General features: G+C 55.5%; 1 protein-coding gene across 1 annotated transcript in view; it reads left to right on the forward strand.

Moving 5' to 3' along the window:
• Positions 1–20,130, forward strand: part of ZMIZ1 (zinc finger MIZ-type containing 1) — a 208,884-nt gene that overhangs the window by 165,542 nt on the left and 23,212 nt on the right. Inside the window, 1 exon segment of the mRNA XM_006154898.3 lies at positions 8,659–8,803. Within this exon segment, the coding sequence (XP_006154960.1) occupies positions 8,659–8,803 (145 nt within the window).

The raw sequence follows: 20,130 nt of genomic DNA on the forward strand, positions 1-20,130 counted from the left end.
TCTGCTGCTTTAGGGGGACTCACATGGTCTCGTAAGCTAATGGTATGGTTATGTCTGAACACGTATCATTTATCTTTTTACTGGGATAGTGAACCCCACATGCATCCTCCCAGGGGCTCCTCCTGCCCCTTCTGGCCTCTGAGTCCTGCCCCATCCTCGTGGATCTCAGGTGCCCGTCTCTCCTTACTCACTAACACCGCCCACACACACACACACACACACACACACACACACACACACACACACACACACACACACACACACACACACACACACACACACACACACACACACACTCTTGTCCAGCAGCCTTTTAGCCACTAAGCTGCTTTAATATGCCTTTGTTTCACTTTGCACTGGGCCGCCCCAGGCTGCAGCACGTTTGATAACTTCTCTGTCCAGCTCTCTGTCCCCTCCTCCAGACTGCCTTTCATCCCTCTCCAGCCTCCCTCGACAACCCCCACAGCCGCTGCCATCCCTTCCTGATTCCCAGATCTTACAGGAGTGAGCATCCTAGGCCTCTCGTTCTCCAAACCTCTCCCTGCTCAGCTCCCAAGGAGTGCTCCTGTCCTTGAGCCCACCACGGCTGTCCCTGGTTTCTCGTCCCTTTGTAAGCATACGTCTGGCCTGGCAAGCGGCAGCTTTCCCCACGTGCCCGAGCAAGCTTGTCTGTTCCTCTGATACCCCTCCTTGGCCTCCGCCTCCCCTCCATCTGATCACTGTCAGCTGACAAAGGCGATCACTTGGCAGATCATTGGAGAGCGCAGCCCCGCCCTTCCTACCTGGCACTAAAGTGACTCCCATATGAGGCTGTGCGGCCTCTGCCTTCTGTCTGTCCTCTTTTGGTCAGCCCAGCCTGGGCCTCCACTCTGCCTAGGGCTGCAGGTCCAGGGGCCAAGCCAGGGCCTGTCACTGGCCCCAGGGAGGGCATGTCTGGGCAGGCTGAGACTGACAGTGCTGACACTGCCCCAGGGCACCGCACTCCAGGCCTACCTCACCCTTACTCTGGTTCTGCTTTTCCTTTCCCCGAAGGACAGTGTAGTGGCTGCTGGCTACAGGGAGCATAGCTGGAAAAGTCTTGGGAAGCAGATGTTGGGGTTAACTCTTCCTCAGTGCTCTCCCTCAGACCTGCTTCCTATGCCCCCTGCCTCCCACTTCATCCTCAGGTCCCATTCCTTTCCATTTCGTAGGCTGGTGTCCAAGCTGCCTTAGCGTGGTAAAGCCTTGGGTGCCGCTGGTGTGATGGCCTTTAGACAAGCCCATTGAGGCCCACCCATCGTCACACACACCACTGTGTGCCACGACAAAGGAGAAGTCGGCTGCCCATCTTCCCCTTGACGCAACATCCCTGTGAGCATGTCTTTGAGTCTAGGCAGGTATGGAGTGGGCATCTGGTATTCTTTGCATCCTCCTGGAGAAATTACAAAGATGAGTGCAGGGAACAGGAGAGGTGAGAGGTCACGGTGCCTTCCACTGACCCCTCGGGGCTGCTACCTCCCTCATGAATGTGGCTTTCATCTTGATTGCTAAAAGCCAGAGTCCTAGACCATGCCATTCCAAATGCCGGGCCTGGGTCTCGAGCTTGAGGAACCTGTTCCCCACCCACTCTAGCTGGCTGTCACTGGGTCAAGGGGCTGCCCACAGGGTCTCTAGGGAAGCTGAAATACCTTCTGGAGCCACAAACACCTCTCAGAGACACAGCTGTCTCAGAAAGGGAGTTGACTTTCTTCCTGAGTCTCAGAGGAGGAATGACATGTCCTCACTGTCTCCCCCAGGAACTCAGAAAGGAGACGGGAGGAAGGGGCTATTGTGCAGTCTGTGTGGAATGGGCCACAGGCCTAGCATGGGCCCTGGCACACCGACACCATGAGCTTCTGGGCCTCATGCCTACCCAGGAATTGGTCTCCACCCCCTGTCCTGTGATCAGAAGTGGACAGAGAGATGCTGAAGCACTGTAACAGCCCTGTGGTCACCCCTGTAGCAACTGAGTCAATAACACTGATCATTACTGTAGCGAGCTCTATGGCATTGGGCACTGCTGGTGCTTCATGGTGTTCACTGTGTTCACCTTACAGCCACTGTGAGATGAGGGCGCCGGGGCTCAGGAAACCTCACTGCTCAGGGTGTCTCCAGGGAGCAGAGACAGTAGAGCTGGGGTCAGGTCAGCTGGGCTGGCACCAGTCTGTGCCTCCTCAGTTTCCCCATGGGGCATGTGGGATTGCAGGGGCAGCTGTCCTGGGGCTGGTGTGAGTTACAGGGTCCCTGGAGGCCCATAAACATCCTTTTCAGGCTTCTTAGGTACCCTGGGGTTGACTACAGCACTAATTCACATATTGCGTGGACTCTGAAGTAGGCAGCTCCTGTGAAACCCATTTGACAGGTGGGAAATGAAAGGTCCAAGCAGTGACGTGACCTGTGTGAAACCACAGCTGGCAAGTGGCAGGCCGTGATCGAAACTCTGTCTGTGGGACTCCAGGGACAGCATGCTTAGCTCCTTGCCTCTCCTAAGGATGATGCAGGCCCTGGTGCCTGTCAGGGGCTGCATGGACACCTTCAGGTGGGGACTGGGACAGCTTCCTGGAGGAAGTACCATCAGAACCAAGCCTTGGAAAAGTATGAATTCTATAAGGAAAGAAGCAATGAAGTGGGCTTTGTCTTTTCTTCAGTTTGACAGAGGGAGCATGTGCTCGCCAAAGAGAGAGAGAGACGAGGGTGGAGGGGAGGACAGAGCACTGCCCTGCATCGGGGAATGGCCATTCTGCAGCCCCATTTCCATTGTTCTCTATCTTGTCAGGATTTGGGGCCTGTACACATACCCAGTGTGTTTTTCAAGATGCCGGAGCCAGGATCCAAACCACACAGTTGGCCATGTGGCTTCCAGCTCCCTTACCCCCAGGCCACAGGGCTGGCCCACAATGAAGTGTTTTCCATGCAGTCAAGAGGTGTGAAATTAGGAGATGTCTTGTGAAACAGAGCAAGGGGGCCCCAGAATCTGCTAGACGGTGGGGGGCTCATGAATGAGAGACCACCTCCCATCCCGGAGGCTCCTTCCTGCCTGGAGCAAGAGGGTGCCTTTGCAGGTGCCCCTCCTCTCTCCTGAGCGCTGACACCGACTGCACACCACCAACACGCCAGGCACCGTTTTCAACACTTTACAGCAGTAGTGTCATTCAAACGTCACCATGCTCCCAGGGAGTAAGCGTTATAAATTACGCTTGTTTGACAGACAAAGAAACTGAGGCATTGAGAGGTTATGTCATTGTAAGGGATGGAACAGGCTTGGAACCCAGACAGTTGAACTACAGGGTGGCAGCTGCTCCTTAAGGTCAGAGGAGATGAGAGTCGAGGCTGCTGCCCCCCTGGCTGGGCTTTGCACTGGTCCTGAGCAACTTGAGTGCGGCAGTGGGAGCCAGGTGGTTTCATCAGGGCACTGACCTCCCCTTCCCTCCAGGCCCCCCGCACACAGTGGGTGCCCAGCAGTTGTGGATAGTGACCAGTGGGTGAGTGAAACAGCTTGGTATCTGGGTGAGGCTGTATCGGAGAGGTGGGAGCCTGGTGACGAGGATGCCAGTTAGGAGGCCTGGAGGAGAGCCCGCTGATGCCATGCTGGACTTGTTGGGTCATGCAGGCCTCACACTTGATGGTGAGCAGTTTGGGGAGTCTTTGGCATCTGGGTTGAGACTCAGAGTTGGCAGGGCGGGACTGAGGTGATCCACCTCTGCTGCCCCAAGCCCAGCCGTGGGCCTCGTGTGGTCAGCTGGAAGAGCCCTTGAGGTCACCAGCGCAGCTCCTGGACAGGCTGGCAAGGACAACAGGTCTTGGGGCTTGATAAGGAGCTGCTTCCTGCTACCCTGAGAGCCCAGCTTCCTGGGTGCCCCTGCCAACTCAGCTCCTGCTTGCTGCAGAGGCCCTGCCTTGGGAGGAAGACCTCATCTCGGCACCTCACTGAGGAGACAGGTGTGTAGCCGGGGGTACCCCCAGGAAAGGCCAGGATCCGTCACAGTTCCCTGGAGTGGAAGGGCAATAGGTGCTTCTATAGCCATGCTGGAAGCGCCCCAGGATGGGGTGATCCTGGTCAGCTTCCTGTGGCCAGCCCTGCAGGTCCCTCCCCTCCTGCTGTGGGAGCCTCTCTGCTTCCACATCAGCTTCTCATGAGTAGAAGGCCCTCTCCATGTCAACACCCCAGGCTGGAAGAGTCCAGAAAGGAAGCATAGTGGAGCCAGAGTACCTCTCCGTTCCCATGGAAGGCCCAGCCCCTGGAGGAGGCCGGGGTCTGAATGGCTTTTGTTGACAGCTGTGCATATGATGTGCACACGGGGCTCTGGCAGCTGGAGCAGCAGGCAGGAGACCAACCACCTGTCAGTGGGGGAGAGGCAGTTCGTACACAGCCCATGGCTGTGGGGCCAAACCCTTGCCCTCGTAAGTGGGAAGGGACACGGGATCCTAGGACTATCTTCATCTGAAAACTGGGGCCCTTGTGTGAAAAAGGGGCCTCTGGACCACCTCTGTTCTGTCTGCTGGGTGGGCCCTACAAGACCAGGGCTACCATGCTGGCTGCCCAGCAGTGGGAAGGATCCTCCTGGCCCTGCATGGCAGCAGAGAAGAGTCCAGGTTAAGATGGAGCCTGCCCTCTATTGCCAGGCAACTCTGCACACACCACCCCAGGCCTTCCCGCCCCTCCCACTCATCCTTGGACTGTTCCAACCCAGCCCCAGCAGGGGTCCTGCACAGGCTAAAGTCATCCAGGTCAGAGGCATGCAGGCTGGACCCGCCAGACCCGAGCAGGCACACCTGCACAGCCCAGTTGTGGGCATGATGGCCAAGATCCAGGCATACCGGGCACCACCAGGCTGCTGTCACCCTGCCTGTCTGTGCATAATCCCTGCCTGTCTGCCCTCGCCTAGTGCCCTGTCGCTGTCGACCCTCCTGCTCCCTGGATGGTACCCAGAGTCTCTTATTGGCTGCAAATTCCTGTGTGTGTCATTCACAAGCTTTTACCTCAGAACCTCTCGTGTTGGTTTGCGCCAGAATGAGAACATGTGCCATTTACCTGCCATGCTTAAGGCCGTGCCACGGAGGCGGGGGCTGGTGCCTCCCTCGCCTCCCCCACTTCTCCTTCTCGGTTGTAGGAATGAGGCTCTCCAGGCATCTGTGTCGAGTCGAGCTGTGGCTGCCTGGTGCACACACCACGCCTGCTCACAGCGTGCCAGGCCCCCACGGCCCCGTCTGCCTTTATTCCCTTTACGGAAAACCACTCCACTGGAAATAGGAAGATGAGGGCTGTCCTTGACCAAGCAGGGAGTGGCTCGTGATATTGGAGGGAAGCCCCGGATCCACCGTGGTGTCCCCTCACCCCTGCACAGCGGGGCTGGCCCGCAGGAGGAGCGAAGGCTGAGAGGGGTGGGGCGGCGGCAGGCGGCACCATCTGCGGCCGTCCTTTGTGCAGGCAGCTGAGCAAGCCTCTGTCGTAGCAATCCGGAGGGCCTCGTGCTTGGCGTGCAAATGAGTTTCCAGATGCCCAGTGCCCCCGCACAAGAAACAGAAACTCGGGGCCTGGGAAGGAATGGGGCAATCTGGAAACTCATTTCTGTTTTCTCCAGCCTCTTGAATAGGCTGCGTCTCCTCCAGCATGGCAGACGTGTGCTGGGCACCCACTGTAGGAGCATTGGCCAGTTACGGAGCAGACCTACGCCCAGGGGGACACTCTTCTCCCTTACATCCTCCTCTCTTAGCAGGTGGTGGCAAGATGAGGTGACCTTGCAGAGAGGGGCAGGATGCATCTTTTAAGACTTAGCCCACCCACTGGTCCCTGATCTGTCTTGAGAGGGGCACAGCCTGGATTGAAGCCTCCGTGTGCCTCCTTGGCTGGGCATCTTTGTACACTACACGAGCTGTGGAAATGGATACGGTGGCCCTGGTGTGGCCTCCTGAGGCTTTGGGCTAGTGGGGGGGCCCTTCCAGGATCTAGCAGTGTGACACAGCAGCCTCGCCCTGGCCCTGCCAGTCATCGTTCATTCAAACGTCTTCCCCTAGTGCCAGCTGACTGTGATGAAGGCATGACTTAGAGGAGGTCCGGCGGGCTTCTTACTGAATCAGAGGAACTGGGAGGCCAGGGCTCCCCGGGGCTTTTCTTTCAGAGGGTTTCATGTCTTCCCCCACCTGGCTCAGCCTTGAGCTTCGCCGCCAGGGCTTGGGGCCCATGGCCGGAGACCGTCTCTCTCTGCCTCTCTGACTGCAGTGACTGTGAGTGAACTGTGAGCTTCACGTGCCTAAGCCTTGGTCTGCTCATCTGCAGAATGGGGACAATGGCAGATGGTAGCAAGTGTGGTGACTCGCATGGGGCACGTGGCAGAGAAGGGTACAGAGCATGCCGTACAGTTCTGGGGGAACAGCCTTGCAGTGGAGAGCAGGCTTTGCGCCCAGCCACGCAGATGAGCAGCTCTGACTCAGAGGACCCCTGGCCTCTGACGGGGTCAACACTTCCAGAACTCTCGTGTGGGCGTGGCTGAGGTGCTCACAGCAGCAGTGGAGCATTTGAGGCGCGTCCGCCGTTTGTGCTTTTCTAAAAGCAAGGTCTCAACAGCTCTCCCATCTGCCTCTCCCACGGCCCAGGGTGGAACACAGGGCAAGAGTCATTTCCCCTCTTTTTTAAAAACAAATTGAACCGCTTCTAGAGAAATCCTGTTTCTTCTTTATTTGTGATGGAGCCCACGAGGGGACATGTGAGAGTATGTGTGTGAGAGAGGGAGTGAGAGAGAGAAAGAAGAGCACCCTCCACAGAGACTGGTTGCTGCGATCGCCTTCCTCCAGGTCTCCAGCCCTTCGGACCTGGGGCTCTTGCCTGCTTGCCTGGACTTTTTCTGCTGGTTGACCTGGCTAGGGATTCGAACTGCAGCCACCATGCAGCCGCTGGCTGTCTTTTTTTTTTTTTTTTTTTATAAGGAAAGTAGATTTTTTTTTTTTTCAGAAAAAAATTTTATTTATTTATTTACTTACTTATTTTTAATTTGACCAGAAAGAGACAGAGAGAGAGTGAGAGAAAGTGAGAAATCAAGCTGCTGGGTCCAGGACTTGAACTACAGTCAGCCATGTGGGAGTCCAGCGCCCTTAACCACCGCATCACCTGCTGGCCCTGAGAGCTGGCTTTTCTTAAGCAGCACGTTACCACTGTACCACAGTGCTGGCCCAAGAGTTATGACTCCACTTTACCTCCAAGCAGATTGAGGCCCAGAAAGGGTCTGCAAGCTCCTTGGAGTCACACAGCAAGGTGGCAGCTGAGCCTAGCCTTTCCAACTGTACTTCCCAAACCTTGGCAATATCATGTGTTTTGGAAGGACTGGCCTCCCCTAGAGCCCAGGCAAGGCACACTTTGAGGGTGCTGGCCACACCCGGACATGGACGTCAGAGAAGCGTGCCTTTCTCTGGCACCCACTTGCTGAGGCTCTCTGAGTCCAGATGTAGATGGCTCTCAGAGCTGCTGCACCTGGTACCCTAGCAGCCTCCAGCTCAGCCCCCACCTCCTGGCCACCCTCTGCTCTGGAAATCCTCACTCCTCCCAGATACTTGTGCCAGGTGCAGAAGGACCAGCCATGGTGTGGCTAAAAAAACATGAACCTACACACGTGTGCTCAGCAGGGCGTTTCCTGGGCGAGGAGTTTCAGGAGCCCTGCAGACACTCCTGGGTTGTCAACAGGCTCCAGGAAGGCTGTAGGCTTTGTCCAGGCCTTGCATGTGTAACCCTACCTATGAGAAGACCCCTCTTTGAGCTGCCTGGCCAAAGTACAAGAGGGTGGTCTGCCAGAGGCCCTTCCTTCCCACGCTGCTCAGCCATCCCTTTTGTCATCTGATACTCTCCTCTGTCTGCCAGTCTAGCACTTCTCAGTTTGGTGGCCATTGAAATGGGCCTTCTGGGGCCAACAAGTGGTGTGGCTCAGGGGCTGGATCCCACGTGGACAACTCTGTGATTCAAGCCCTAGACCCGATGGCTTGCAAAGTGCATGCATGTATGCACCCAAAATCCTAAGAGGACAACTAGGAGAAGGGGTTTGCAGTGTGGCCATCCTCTGTCGGGGGTGCATTCTCACTTCTCACTTTGTTTCTCCCTCTGGTGAGCACATGCACCCTATAACAAAACCTTTAAAAAAAAAAAAATGGCCTTCCTTTTCACTCGTTGTGGCAAGGTGGCCGTGCAGTGCCACAATGCTGAACCCACATGCAGAAGACCCATGGTTTGTGTTCTGAGGTCTCCTGTGCACAGTGGGTACATGGGTGCACCTGCCCATGATCCAGACTGGCTGAGGCTGGGGGTGGATCGTGCCACCAAGACCCTGTTGAGAGTACTTGTCTTTCTTTCTATTTCGCTTTCTCTCTTACACGTGGGAGAAATAAATCAATAAACTTCTAACAAAAACAAACTCGTCCGCTGGTCTGTTCATAGCAACAAGAAGCTTTTGAATCCTCCTTCTGGGGTGTTAGTGCCATTTCTCAGTTGAGAACACTGAGGTCTCCTGAGAAGCCCAGTGGATGAGTCTCCTGGTGTCCGGCGGATCTGGGAGCAAAGCCAGTATAAGTGACACCCTTTAGGGAGGGGAAGTGGGGCTCGGGTGTGGCTGGGTGTGGTGGCTGAGGCGCCACTGACCACGCTGTCCTTCCTTGCAGCCCTGCTGTCCTCCTGGTGTGAGGAGCTCGGCCGCCTGCTACTGCTGCGACATCAGAAGAGCCGCCAAAGCGACCCCCCTGGGAAACTCCCCATGCAGCCCCCCCTCAACTCCATGAGCTCCATGAAACCCACTCTGTCGCACAGGTGAGTGGGCATGTGCCACCAGGGGCTGACTGGGTGGCACGGAGGGACCCCCAGGGATTTCCCAGAAATCCCTCAGGTGGAAGAGCTAGGGTGGGATTCTCATCACATTTTCTAAAACATAGTTGTCAGTGCTGAGTTCTCCTGGGGCAGTGCTAGTTCTCCATCATCAGCTGAGGTCCAGAGGGCTAGGTTTACCCGCCGGCTGCTTTGTCCCTTCGGTGGGAGGCCAGTTCTTTAGGTTCTAGGTTTCTGGCAGAAAGCTAGAATTGCTGAACTCGGGGCTGTCCCTCTTTCCTGAGCAAAGCTTTAGGCGAACCTGGAGAAATCAGGGGGCTGATGGAGCCTCAGGAAGACCACACCCGGGCAGTCCTGCCCCCAGATGGGGACAGAGCCAATGCAGGCCTACCATACTGGAGCCAGATGCAGCCAGGCCAGGCCCTCCGAAAGCCCAGGGTCACAGGCAAGCATGGACTGCCACCGAGGAACTGGCCATCCGCCCTGTGCCAGCCTCTGAGGGAGCACGTGGTCAGAACTGGCAGTTCCCCAGTTAATTATCTCCGAGTCACGGGCCGAGCCGGGGATGCTCTCTCCACGTGCTCCGCAGGCTGACCCTGGAACAACAGGGCCTGTCATGCTGTCCGCCTTCCCTGTGCTTGTCCACACTAATGACTGGAAGGGGCGCTTGCAGTCAGAGCCGACTCTCATTATCTACCCCGACCAAGGGACCCACAGCCCAGAGCATACTGCAGGCAGACCCGGGTCGTACCATCAACACGTCGCTGGGAACTCGGGTGTCAGCTACGCTTTATAAATCAAATTAGAAGCTTGTTAACTCTCAGAGCCAGAAAGGACCTTCGCGCTCGGCAGGTCCAGGGCGCTGCCTGACAGGGTGGCTCTTGACATATGGTCACCTTCCCTGGGCAGAAGCACCTGGTACTGCAGCAAGCCCACCACCACCCAAGGTCACCTCCTCATCGGACCCTGAGTCTGGCTACTGCAAGCTCCGGTTGGCAGCCTCCTGTGTACCTCGGTGGGGTTGGTGCTTGGTGAGGCAGCTATTCGTGGTGCAGGACCATGGAGGAGTGTTAGCGTCTTGGTCTCTGCACACTCGATTCTTCTAACGAAGATTCTGCCCTCTCCCCTAAGCATTGTAACAGCAAAGTGCCCTCACACTGTTGGAGATGGGGGCATCACCCTTGGTTAGTAACCACTGCTCTGGGCCAGACACTGGTGTGGTGGTTGAGGCAGCTGGATTCCACTGCTGACTGCATGGTTCGAGTCTCGGACCCAGCAGCTTGAGAAATACACTAGGCATGTGTGCATGCATGCCCAAAAACCTAAAAGGAGGGAGAGATGGAAAAGGAATTGTGACATGACCATACTCTCTCTCCAGCACGCACACACACATTGGCAAAATTTCAAAAATAATAATAATAATAAAAGAAGAACAACTGCTCTAGAGAGGCAAAGCCTCCTCCTACCATCTACCCCCTAGTCCTGGTTCAGCTAAAAGCTACAGGCAATCTTCGTCTAAGCCCAGGCACTGAGCACACGCTGTAGCAAATTTAACTTAAGCAACTTACTTTGTAGTTGCCCTCATGAAGCTTCAGTTCACTAATTCTGGCCTAGCCATCCACTTGTCTGGAGTCATCCTGCCTCTCATGGTCCCATGTACCCTGCCCTTCCCAACCCTCTCTCCTCCAGGTCACTTCAGTAAAGCTGTCACTGTGAGGGCCCAGAGCCCTACAGCTCCCTAGAGACCTACCTAAGACCTGCTCAATCCTGTGTGTTTGGGCCGCAGATGCCACAGATACAGACCGCCGCCAGGCCTGTGCCAGGTCTTCCTGGAGTTGTGCTGAGGCGTGAGGCAGTTCAGTCCTACGGCTAAACACTGAGGAAAAAGCATCTGTGTTCAAGGGGCTGAATCTAGCTAGCTGGGGAAATGTCGTTGAAGCGAAACGGGGAACTGGCAGATCAAAGTAGGGTAAGAGGCAGTTGACAGATGGACTGGGCCTGGGGGTTCAGGAGGAAGATGGGCAAGGCCGACTGTCAGGAGGATGCCCAGAGGCCGAGGGGTCTTGACCTTGAAGGACGTAGTCTGGGAGCAAGCAGGTGCATACTATGAATTCAGACTGACTTTGTAAGAAATGTGGAGGTCCACGGAGCCTCTGACCAGCACCCTGTGTTCTGCTACCCCTGTCTCCAGCATGGGGTCAGCTCCTTGCAGTCCCAGCAGGGTGACGGAGGTGCCAAGCAAGTGGTCTCTGAGCACAACGACCAGCCCAGCATTCATCCTTGGGGCCTCCATGGTTGTCAGAGAAGGGAGAGCTGTGTGGGCCGGAAGACTTGCTGAGTGTTGATGGGCGACCAAATGACTAGGCAGTTCCATGCAGGATGGAGAAGGCAGGCCTTCTGGATGATCTCTCCACTCTGAATGGCCTTGGAGGCTCACTGCCCAGCGTGAGCAAGTGACTTGCCCAGGAACCCACAGCCAGTAAGGGGCAGAGTGAGGCATGAAACACCTGCAGTGCTCTGCTGTAATTCGAGATCAGTGAGGCCGTAGCTGTCGTTCACCTGAGTTGGGGGTTCTTTCTGAGAGAGGGTCATCCACAGCTCTGATCCACTGCACACCCTACTTCCCACTTCACTGGGGGCATTGAGACTGTAAAGAAGTGTCATCCATTGAACAATGGTCAGCACCTCTGTTCCTTCTCCGAGCCCAGGGTTGAGATTTGTGATCTCTGCTTATAACCTTCACCAATTTTTCGAAGGGAGAAATCCCCTATTTCCAGGGAGTCATAAGGGGTCCGTCCCCTATAAGTAGATCCCTAATGTAATTTCCCAAATGAAAAACAACTGGGGGGAACGCATCTAGAACGTTGACAATGGAACTGTCAGTCCGTTACCCTCAACTGTGTCATTGAGTGGCTTAGGGGAAGGAAGCTCCTAGCCCTTCATTAGGAGCCGTTGGACCACTGGGGAGCCTCCGTATGGTGGGGTGTTCAGGAGTTGGTGTTTGGCGATGTCCAGGGTTTGACCTCTCGTTGTCCTGCTCTGGAGGTTCTGAGGACAGAAGAAAAGGCTGGGGGATGAAAGCCGGTGAGCCCCAAGACCTAAAGCCTCCCACCACTCCCTCAGACAGCAGAGGCCTGGAGGTCTTGTTGGGTGTCATGTTGCCGTGGGCACACTCACGGCCCGTGTCTCTGTCACATCCACTGTAGCCACTCCTGAGGCTGCCAGTGAAGGCCTGAGTTCCTCCACCTCGGGCTGTGCATCCAGGCGAAGACTTGGCCACTTGGATCCAAAGTCTGTTCCCTGCCATGACAGGGGATGTGGCGATGCATGACACCAGGAGCAGGGATGGCAGAAAGGCTCAGGCTGCCACACCTGTGGCCTTTTCTCAGGGGCAGGGGGTTATGAGGAGTATTCATCATCCACAGTTGTGACAGCTCCCTCCCTGCTTTGTCCTCCCCACCGGTGGCAGGTGGAGCTGTCTCTGTACTTACAGAAGGCATTCAGAATACCATGCAGGAGGAGGAGGCCTAGAGGGGCCTGGCTAGGGCCTGGGCTAGTGGCCGGATGGTAGGACATTTCCAAGCCCCTGCAGTGACCTGGACTAGATGCCATCAAAGTATTTCTGCCTTTCTCTTCCAGCTTTTTAATGAATGGTTAAAAAAGCCATTTGTGATTAGCACATTGTCCACATGCAAATCAGTGTTGCAAAGGTAATTATGAGCCTAATAAATCTTGTTTATGCTGTTAATTTGATTACAATCAAAGCTGTCTGGAGCTGGGGAAGACGCCAACATCCAACATCGAGGGGCGCCACCCTTCCTCTTTCAGGTGCAGAGTTTGCAGTCCCCAGAGGACAGGTTCTAGGCAGGAAGGACCTCTGGCATCCCCCTGGATGTGGCAGGTGGGGATATGGGCCTTGGAACCAGGCTGCCAGACGTCAAGTTTCAGCTCTTCTTCTTCACTCTGGGTAGTTTTGGACAATTACCTTTTTTTTTCTTTTTTTAAGAGAGGTTTTTGTTATAGGGTGTGTACACTCAGTGGAAAGACAGAAAGACAGAAAATGAGAAATCACCCCCTGGAGAGATGGCCACACCACAATCCCTTCTCCTTCGTTCTTCTTTCGGGATCTTGAGCATGCACACGCACACGCCTGGTGTGAGTTTAAGCCTCTGGGTCTGGGACTAGAACTGTGGTTGGCTAGGTAGGAGTCCAGTGACGTAACCATTACGTCATCTGCTGGTCCCCTGGGCTGTTACCTTCTCTGTGCCTCAGTTTCCTCATCTGTAAAAGGGGAATCACAGCAATGGCAGGACTGAATGCTTTGCCAAATCAGGCACTTGGGGAACCTCACATACCAGGCTTCGTTCACCCAACCCTCTGCCTGGAGCCCTCAGGCACCGGTGTGCTCCTTCATGGCCACCCAGCAGAGGGGCGGGGGGGTCCCTCAAAACTGACCCAGTCTTCTTCCCTTGGTCACACTGCACCATCTTCACAGCCACCAGTTTTTACGTTTTTGTTTGCATCGTTGTACTAAAGGTTAGTTTGAGGTAGATGTGTCTTGCCCCCAGAAAAAGTGTTTTTAAAGCAAAGAAAGGGAGAAGTGAGAGACCCCTAAATCCCTGCTCCGTCAGTTACAGCGTGCTGAGGGGCAAGGATCTGTTCCTTTCTCCTTCCTGGTGAAAAACTGTAACATCCTCTCATGCAGTTCGCTGCTCTCCTCTAAGTTTCACGGCGGGGAGGGGAAGAAGCAGGCCCCGGTAATTGCAGTGATGGAGAATACAGTTAATGGTGCCCCTAAATTAAAGGAGGTGGAGCTTCAGCTCCTCACTGGCTTGGCGTTTCATTAGCTGTAAAGCTCCAGCTTTGTGCAGAGAAGGGGCCAACAGAGCCAGATCTGGGAAATTAATTAGGGTCTGACAATACCCTTAATGGGAATTGGTTATTTCTCCCAAATAAAGCTGTTACAAGTGCAAAGAAATAAATAATCGAGCCCCGCCTCCTCTTTCTCTCCATGAATGTCTGTGTAGACACTGCCACAGGGAATCCCCAAAAGCTGGGAATTGTTACTCCTTTGTCTCAGGCCTTGTTCACATTCTCACATTCAGTAAACCTGGAGCAGTGTATGGGGACCTCGTATACTAATGTGTAAGCTGCCTACTGTATCTGTGGTGTGAAGAGCTCTCTCTAAAATATTTGGGAAAAGTGCTGAGTGAACAGAGGATGATGCCCTTGGTTCTGCTTAGGAGAGTTAGAAGAGGGAGTATGAAGACTGGGTTTTGAAGTTTATGTAGGAGTTCACTAGCTAGCGAAAGGAAGGCAGAAGAACACTGAGAAAAGCCTTGGAAGCTTAGCAAACAGATTCTTTCTAGTTTACAGGTAAGAATCATAAGAGCCCCTCCTATTGGTAGCATATTTGTAAAACCTAACCATCTTTCTGTGTCATCAAGTAAATATGGGTACCTATAGCATGGTGAGAAGATACACTTGGGGTGCAAGTGCAGTTGGGCCGGGAACTTTGCTAAACTACCCATATTCCCACGTTTCATCCCAGGAGGGTGTTAGTCCCACCTTACAGATGAAGAAGTTGAGGCTGACTTAAAGCTGCATGTCCAAGGCCACAGAAGTTAGTGGCAGAGCCAGGATTTGCCCCAGAGTCTAACTCCAGAGCCCACGTAGGTAACCACTGTCCTGCAAGGCTCCCCTCTGGCATTTGAACATTAGCCTCACAGATATTTCATCAGTCTCCCCAAATTCTTCACAACAAGGATCCAGGCCAGCCATCTGATCTCTAAAGAAGTGGGTTTTTTGAGGGTCAACAAGTGGCATAGCAGTTAGGTCATTGGACTCCCACATGTCTGACCGCGGTTTGAATCCTGGACCTGGTGACTTGAAACTCATGGTGGGTGCATGTGCGTGAGTGTCCAAGATCCAAAGAGAAGAACAGAGGAGCAGGCATTGGCCATCCCCTCTGGGGGATGATTTCTCACTTTCCCTCTCACTCTCTCTGTCTCTGTCTCTCTCCAGCAAGCACACAAGCCCTAAGGCAAACACCCCTGGAAAGGGAATGCTAGAATGCTGTTCAGGTTTTCTCTGCAGCTAGCCTTTAAGACTCCACTTTACATCCCTTTCCCTCCGTGCTGGGTGTCTTCCCAAAGGTGGCTTCTCCAGACCCTCCAGGAAGGGGTACCTCTCATGCACTTGCAAGCCGTCTTTGTAGGGCATGCCCCCTTACATACTGCACCCCTGTTTTGGCAGCTCTGCCCACCTTTACTCCAACTCCCAGGTGACCTGGCCTCGCCCTCCACTAGCTCTGCGGTCCCTGTGAACCTCAGCACTCGGGGGACACCTCTGTTGAGCCCACCTGAGGGAGTGAATGAATTCTTGGGCAAGTCACATCACATAATTCCTTGCATCTAAAAATCACTCAGTGAATCATAGCAACAATGATAGCAGCACCCCCAGCAGTTTTAGGGTGTCCATGGTGTGTGGGACTGTCCTTCATGCCTTCTGCATGCGAAGCACTCAGGGCTCATAACAGCCTTCAGAGGGAGGGGCTGTTTTCACCCCCATTTTACAGGTGAGGACCCTGAGACTTAGATAGTGAGCAGTGGGTGCACCCCTTCCTTCGCTGTCCCTCTCTGGAGAGCTGGGACTTCTCTCTCCCTGCACCCCAGTGCCCACATGGACACAGACACACTGACGTAGTCGACAATCAGCCTAACGCATGGACTCCTTCATTCTCTCTCAGCATCCATCCGAGGGTGAGCACAGAGGGCTGGTGTTTCCCCTGGTACTTTTTGGTTTAGCAAAAGTTTTCTGACCCTTCAGAAAAGGTGAAGACATCGCACCAGACGCGGGAGCACAAGAACTGAGTTGATGGCCCGTGGGGCTGATGGAAAGGGCAGAAGGCTTTCACTCGAGCAGTGTATGAGGGCCTGGTCCACAGGGGTGTGAGGAGCCAGTGGCCCTCAGGCCAGTGTGCAAGGCTGACATGTGGGGTCCAGCCTCTGCAGAGCCTGCAGAAGACAAAAGCACTTTCAGGGCAGAAGGGGGCGTCGTGGGCTGAGAAGAGGCCCCAAGATGGGAATGCAGCTGCCCCTGTGTTAGGAGGCTCTTGGCAAGCAGAAGGCAGCTGAAATTCCAACTGGCTCCTGGGTGCCTCTGTGGGTGGGACAGGCTTGCTGGGGCAGGTTTGACTGGACAGGACCATGGCTGGGAGCAGTCCGTGTCATAAGACCGGGCCGGGAGATCAGCGGTGTACAGAGTGGGGCAGCATTACTAAAAAGTGCCAAGCACCTTCACCCCAACTGAGCATATCTACTGGTTAAACCAGGGGGACAAGAGTCTCACTGTCACCTCAGGCTCCTGGCCACTCCAGCTGGGTAGCAGCAGCCAGGCTCCTGGGCGGGGCTTGTCCTTGATCCTTGGGCACAGGGACAGAGCAGTCCCTGGTGAGGGTGTCTGAGTCCAGGCAGAGGCGTGCCATGGCAGTGGCAGGGCTGACTGCAACGTGGACCTGAGGAAGCAAGGGCACTTGCTGCCATAGCGGGAGGCACCCCACACACACCCCCCTTTGCAGCGAGATGAGTCACAGCTGCGTCGGTGCGGCCGCTGCTTCTGCTTCTGCGGCAGGGGGGGAGATGCAAGCTGGGCCTGAGAGCGCTCCACGTGTGTGAGCCTGTCCATGCAGCCACGTATCAGCAGGGCCCTGAGTGCACATACCCCTGGGTGTGTGCCCTGGCTCTGAGGCTGTGAACTTTCCAGCACAGGGTGGGATGCTCAGTTTGGGAAGCTTAGTTCGCTTCGCTTCTCACCAAATTTGGGTGGAAGGAGTGAGCAGGAAGAAGCCGGTTTCCGCCCACAGGCCTCACCCACAGGACTCCAGGGCAGCTGGGAGCTATCTGTGGGCTATGCAGTAGCCCCAGTGAGGCAACTGCTCTGGCTCTCTAGGCTCAGGGTGGCCCCTGCCAGCCTCAGGGTCGATGTAGGAGGTCCCAGGAGCTTAATTCCTGAGCTTGGTCAAGCATAGCCAGTAAGGGCACCCTCCACTTAAACCACCGTCTGCTTGGAGGCTGGCGGGACCTTGTGGGGCAGGAGTTCTATGGAGAAAAGACAAACTTGTGTTCTGTTGAGTTGCTGGAGGACCACATGTCCATCCTGGACCCTAGGACGCGAACCCTGCAGGAGAGCGGGTACCCGGTGGGCTCCTCTTTGTTCCATGCACGCCTGTGCCGGCCTGGAGGTTCTGTGCACGCAGGTCGCCAGCCACTTCCCTGGGGAGCAGAGGTCCTTGCAGCCCTGGCTGAAGCAGGCTTACGTTCCTTCCCCCGCTTCTCCGCCCTGCGTGCTCTCCTCGGGTCCCCAGTCTGCCACCTCAGGTCGTCTGTCACCTCTGGCTATGTGTCTGAGCCCACCCCTTCTCTGTGGCCCCTGACCATTGTGCCTGGCTACCTGAGCCAGACTCTCGTCACTCCTTCCCCGCCAGACTCAGGAGTGTTGCGGAAGCCTGTGTCTCTGCCGTCGAGATGGCTTTTGCCATGCATTTTCTTTGAGCCACCGCAGACTTAGGCTACCGAGGCCTGTGTTCACCTTCACTTGACTGAGGCCCGCGGTGAAGGTGTCGGTGTGGATATGAAACCGCGGCCCCATGTGCATAAGTGTTTGCGTGTAATACCAAGACATGACTCGGGGCGTGATCCTCATCCTAACGGCGCTCACACTCGATTACTTTCCATCTGGCTCATTCCTCTTGCCCTCAGGCCGGTTCAGTGTTACCACCCATTTATGTTCCGTGACCTGCAGCTGGAAAACACAGACCAGGAATAGGGATCTCATTCTTACGCCCATTTCATGGATGAGGAAGCTGATGCCAGCACTTGCCCCCAGGGCCCTGAGCTGGGAAGGACAGGCCCCAGGAATCATACCCAGTGGGGACAGCTGTCTGGTCATGCATCAGGCCGAGTCACTCTGGGACCCTCGTAGAGGGTTGTCCAAAGCCCCCAGGAGTCAGCCCCCTTTGGCCTGGACAGTGCCCGTTTGACTCTCTGCGGGGTGTGAGGAGGCAGGGGCTTTCTCAGACACTGGCCACAGGGCCTGCAGTTCTGTAGACTTACCGGGTCTGGCACACTTCTAGGTGCGAGGCAGAGGTTTGAGCCTTGCCCTCAGACAGCTCCTGTACTGATGGTATCTAATTGTGGTGGGGAGTGCTGTGAAACAATTAAGTCTGGCTAAGGGGAAATGGAGTGTGGGGTGGGAGCGGCTCTTTCATACCAGGAGCCCCTAGGAAGGCCCCTCCAATAAGGTGACGTCAGAGCAGACAGGAAGGAAGTGAGAGGCCAGGCAGCTTTCCCTCAGGCCGGTTCAGTGTTACCACCCATTTATGTTCCGTGACCTGCAGCTGGAAAACACAGACCAGGAATAGGGATCTCATTCTTACGCCCATTTTATGGATGAGGAAGCTGATGCCAGCACTTGCCCCCAGGGCCCTGAGCTGGGAAGGACAGGCCCCAGGAATCATACCCAGTGGGGACAGCTGTCTGGTCATGCATCAGGCCGAGTCACTCTGGGACCCTCGTAGAGGGTTGTCCAAAGCCCCCAGGAGTCAGCCCCCTTTGGCCTGGACAGTGCCCGTTTGACTCTCTGCGGGGTGTGAGGAGGCAGGGGCTTTCTCAGACACTGGCCACAGGGCCTGCAGTTCTGTAGACTTACCGGGTCTGGCACACTTCTAGGTGCGAGGCAGAGGTTTGAGCCTTGCCCTCAGACAGCTCCTGTACTGATGGTATCTAATTGTGGTGGGGAGTGCTGTGAAACAATTAAGTCTGGCTAAGGGGAAATGGAGTGTGGGGTGGGAGCGGCTCTTTCATACCAGGAGCCCCTAGGAAGGCCCCTCCAATAAGGTGACGTCAGAGCAGACAGGAAGGAAGTGAGAGGCCAGGCAGAGAGCGATCTAGGGGAGAGGGTTGCAGGCAGGGGAGGAGCAAGTGTGAGCCGATAGTGACATGGCCATGCCCTCCAGGCAGGTCACCTGGAGGATAACCTGACTTGTGTGGCCCAGGGCTCGGCTGGGCCAAGCACTGGACATAAGCCCTGGCTCCCCTCTGTCCTGGAAGCCCTCACCTCTGGACAAGCCCACAGTGAGTCAGTGCCTCTCCAGCACTTCTGCCCCAATCGCCCTCCAGTGAGGACCTCAGCCCTCTGCCAATTCCCGTGACTAAGGCGTAACCAAACAGGCACATGGCATGCCCAGGCTCCCTCCCCAGCACACACAAGCACACACACACACACCCTAGGCACCCAGTGGTGCTGCATTGCAGGCTCACCCCCATCAGCGTGCCCTGGGGAGAGTTGCTGTCACAGAGGTAGGTGCCCTGCCTTTCTGCTCCTCCTGGGGCCAGTGTTCGGGCTTCTGTGACCCTCGCTAGGCCGCGGTGCTGGAAAGCCAGTGCAGGCTGTAGAGGAGAGGCAGCCTCAGCCCACCACTGTCCCAGCCCCAGCAGGTCTTCGTGCTGTGCCCGCCGTGTCTTCATGCTGCGCCCGTGCTGCTCCTTGGCATCTGCCGGACACACTTCTCCCACGCCATGGCAGTTGGTAGGGAGGCTCAGTGTTGAGCCCAGTGTTGGTCTAATGGCAGGGCATTGGGCATTGTAAGTCTTCACGTCCAATGATGGGGGCTCCTCCAGGAGATGTCACCAGACAAAGTGGGTACCACTGGGTCCAGCAGAGACAGGGCATTGTGGCAGCAGTGGGTGGAGAGGAGGCTGACGACTGGGGCAGCTCCCCGAGTAGACGGGGCCAGAGTGGTGCAGGTGGGACAGGGTCAGCAGCAGGGCACATTGTTCTGAAGTGAGTTTGGACTTTGCCTTGTACACACCAGGAGCCACCAAGGTCTTTGACTGTGCCGACTGTCTGAGACATCTGAGGGAGATTAGCTCATGAGGGAGAGCACCCACACTGTCCCGGCTCAGGAAGGGAGAGGAACGTGGACGTGAGACAGCCTGCTTCCCAAAGGCTGAGACAGCCGGCTCAGGGCCATCCCGCAGTGAGGGATGGGAGGTGGGGAAGAGCGAGTACTCTCAGGGGGCCCTTCCAGCCTTCACCAAGAAGGGCCCTGTGGTTTGTTTTTTGTTGTTGTTTTTTTGTTTTTTTTTTAATAATTATTTATTCATTGTTTTTTTGTTTGTTTGTTTGTTTTTGGAGAGGTTTTTGCTATAGGGTATGTGTGCTCGCCAGACAGAGAGAGACAGAAAGTGAGAAATCATCCCCCAGGGGGGGATGGTCACGCTTCAATCCCTTCTCCTCCATTCTCCTCTCGG

Source organism: Tupaia chinensis, unplaced genomic scaffold, assembly GCF_000334495.1.
Source record: "Tupaia chinensis unplaced genomic scaffold, TupChi_1.0 Scaffold000424_1, whole genome shotgun sequence".
Lineage (NCBI taxonomy): Eukaryota > Metazoa > Chordata > Mammalia > Scandentia > Tupaiidae > Tupaia > Tupaia belangeri.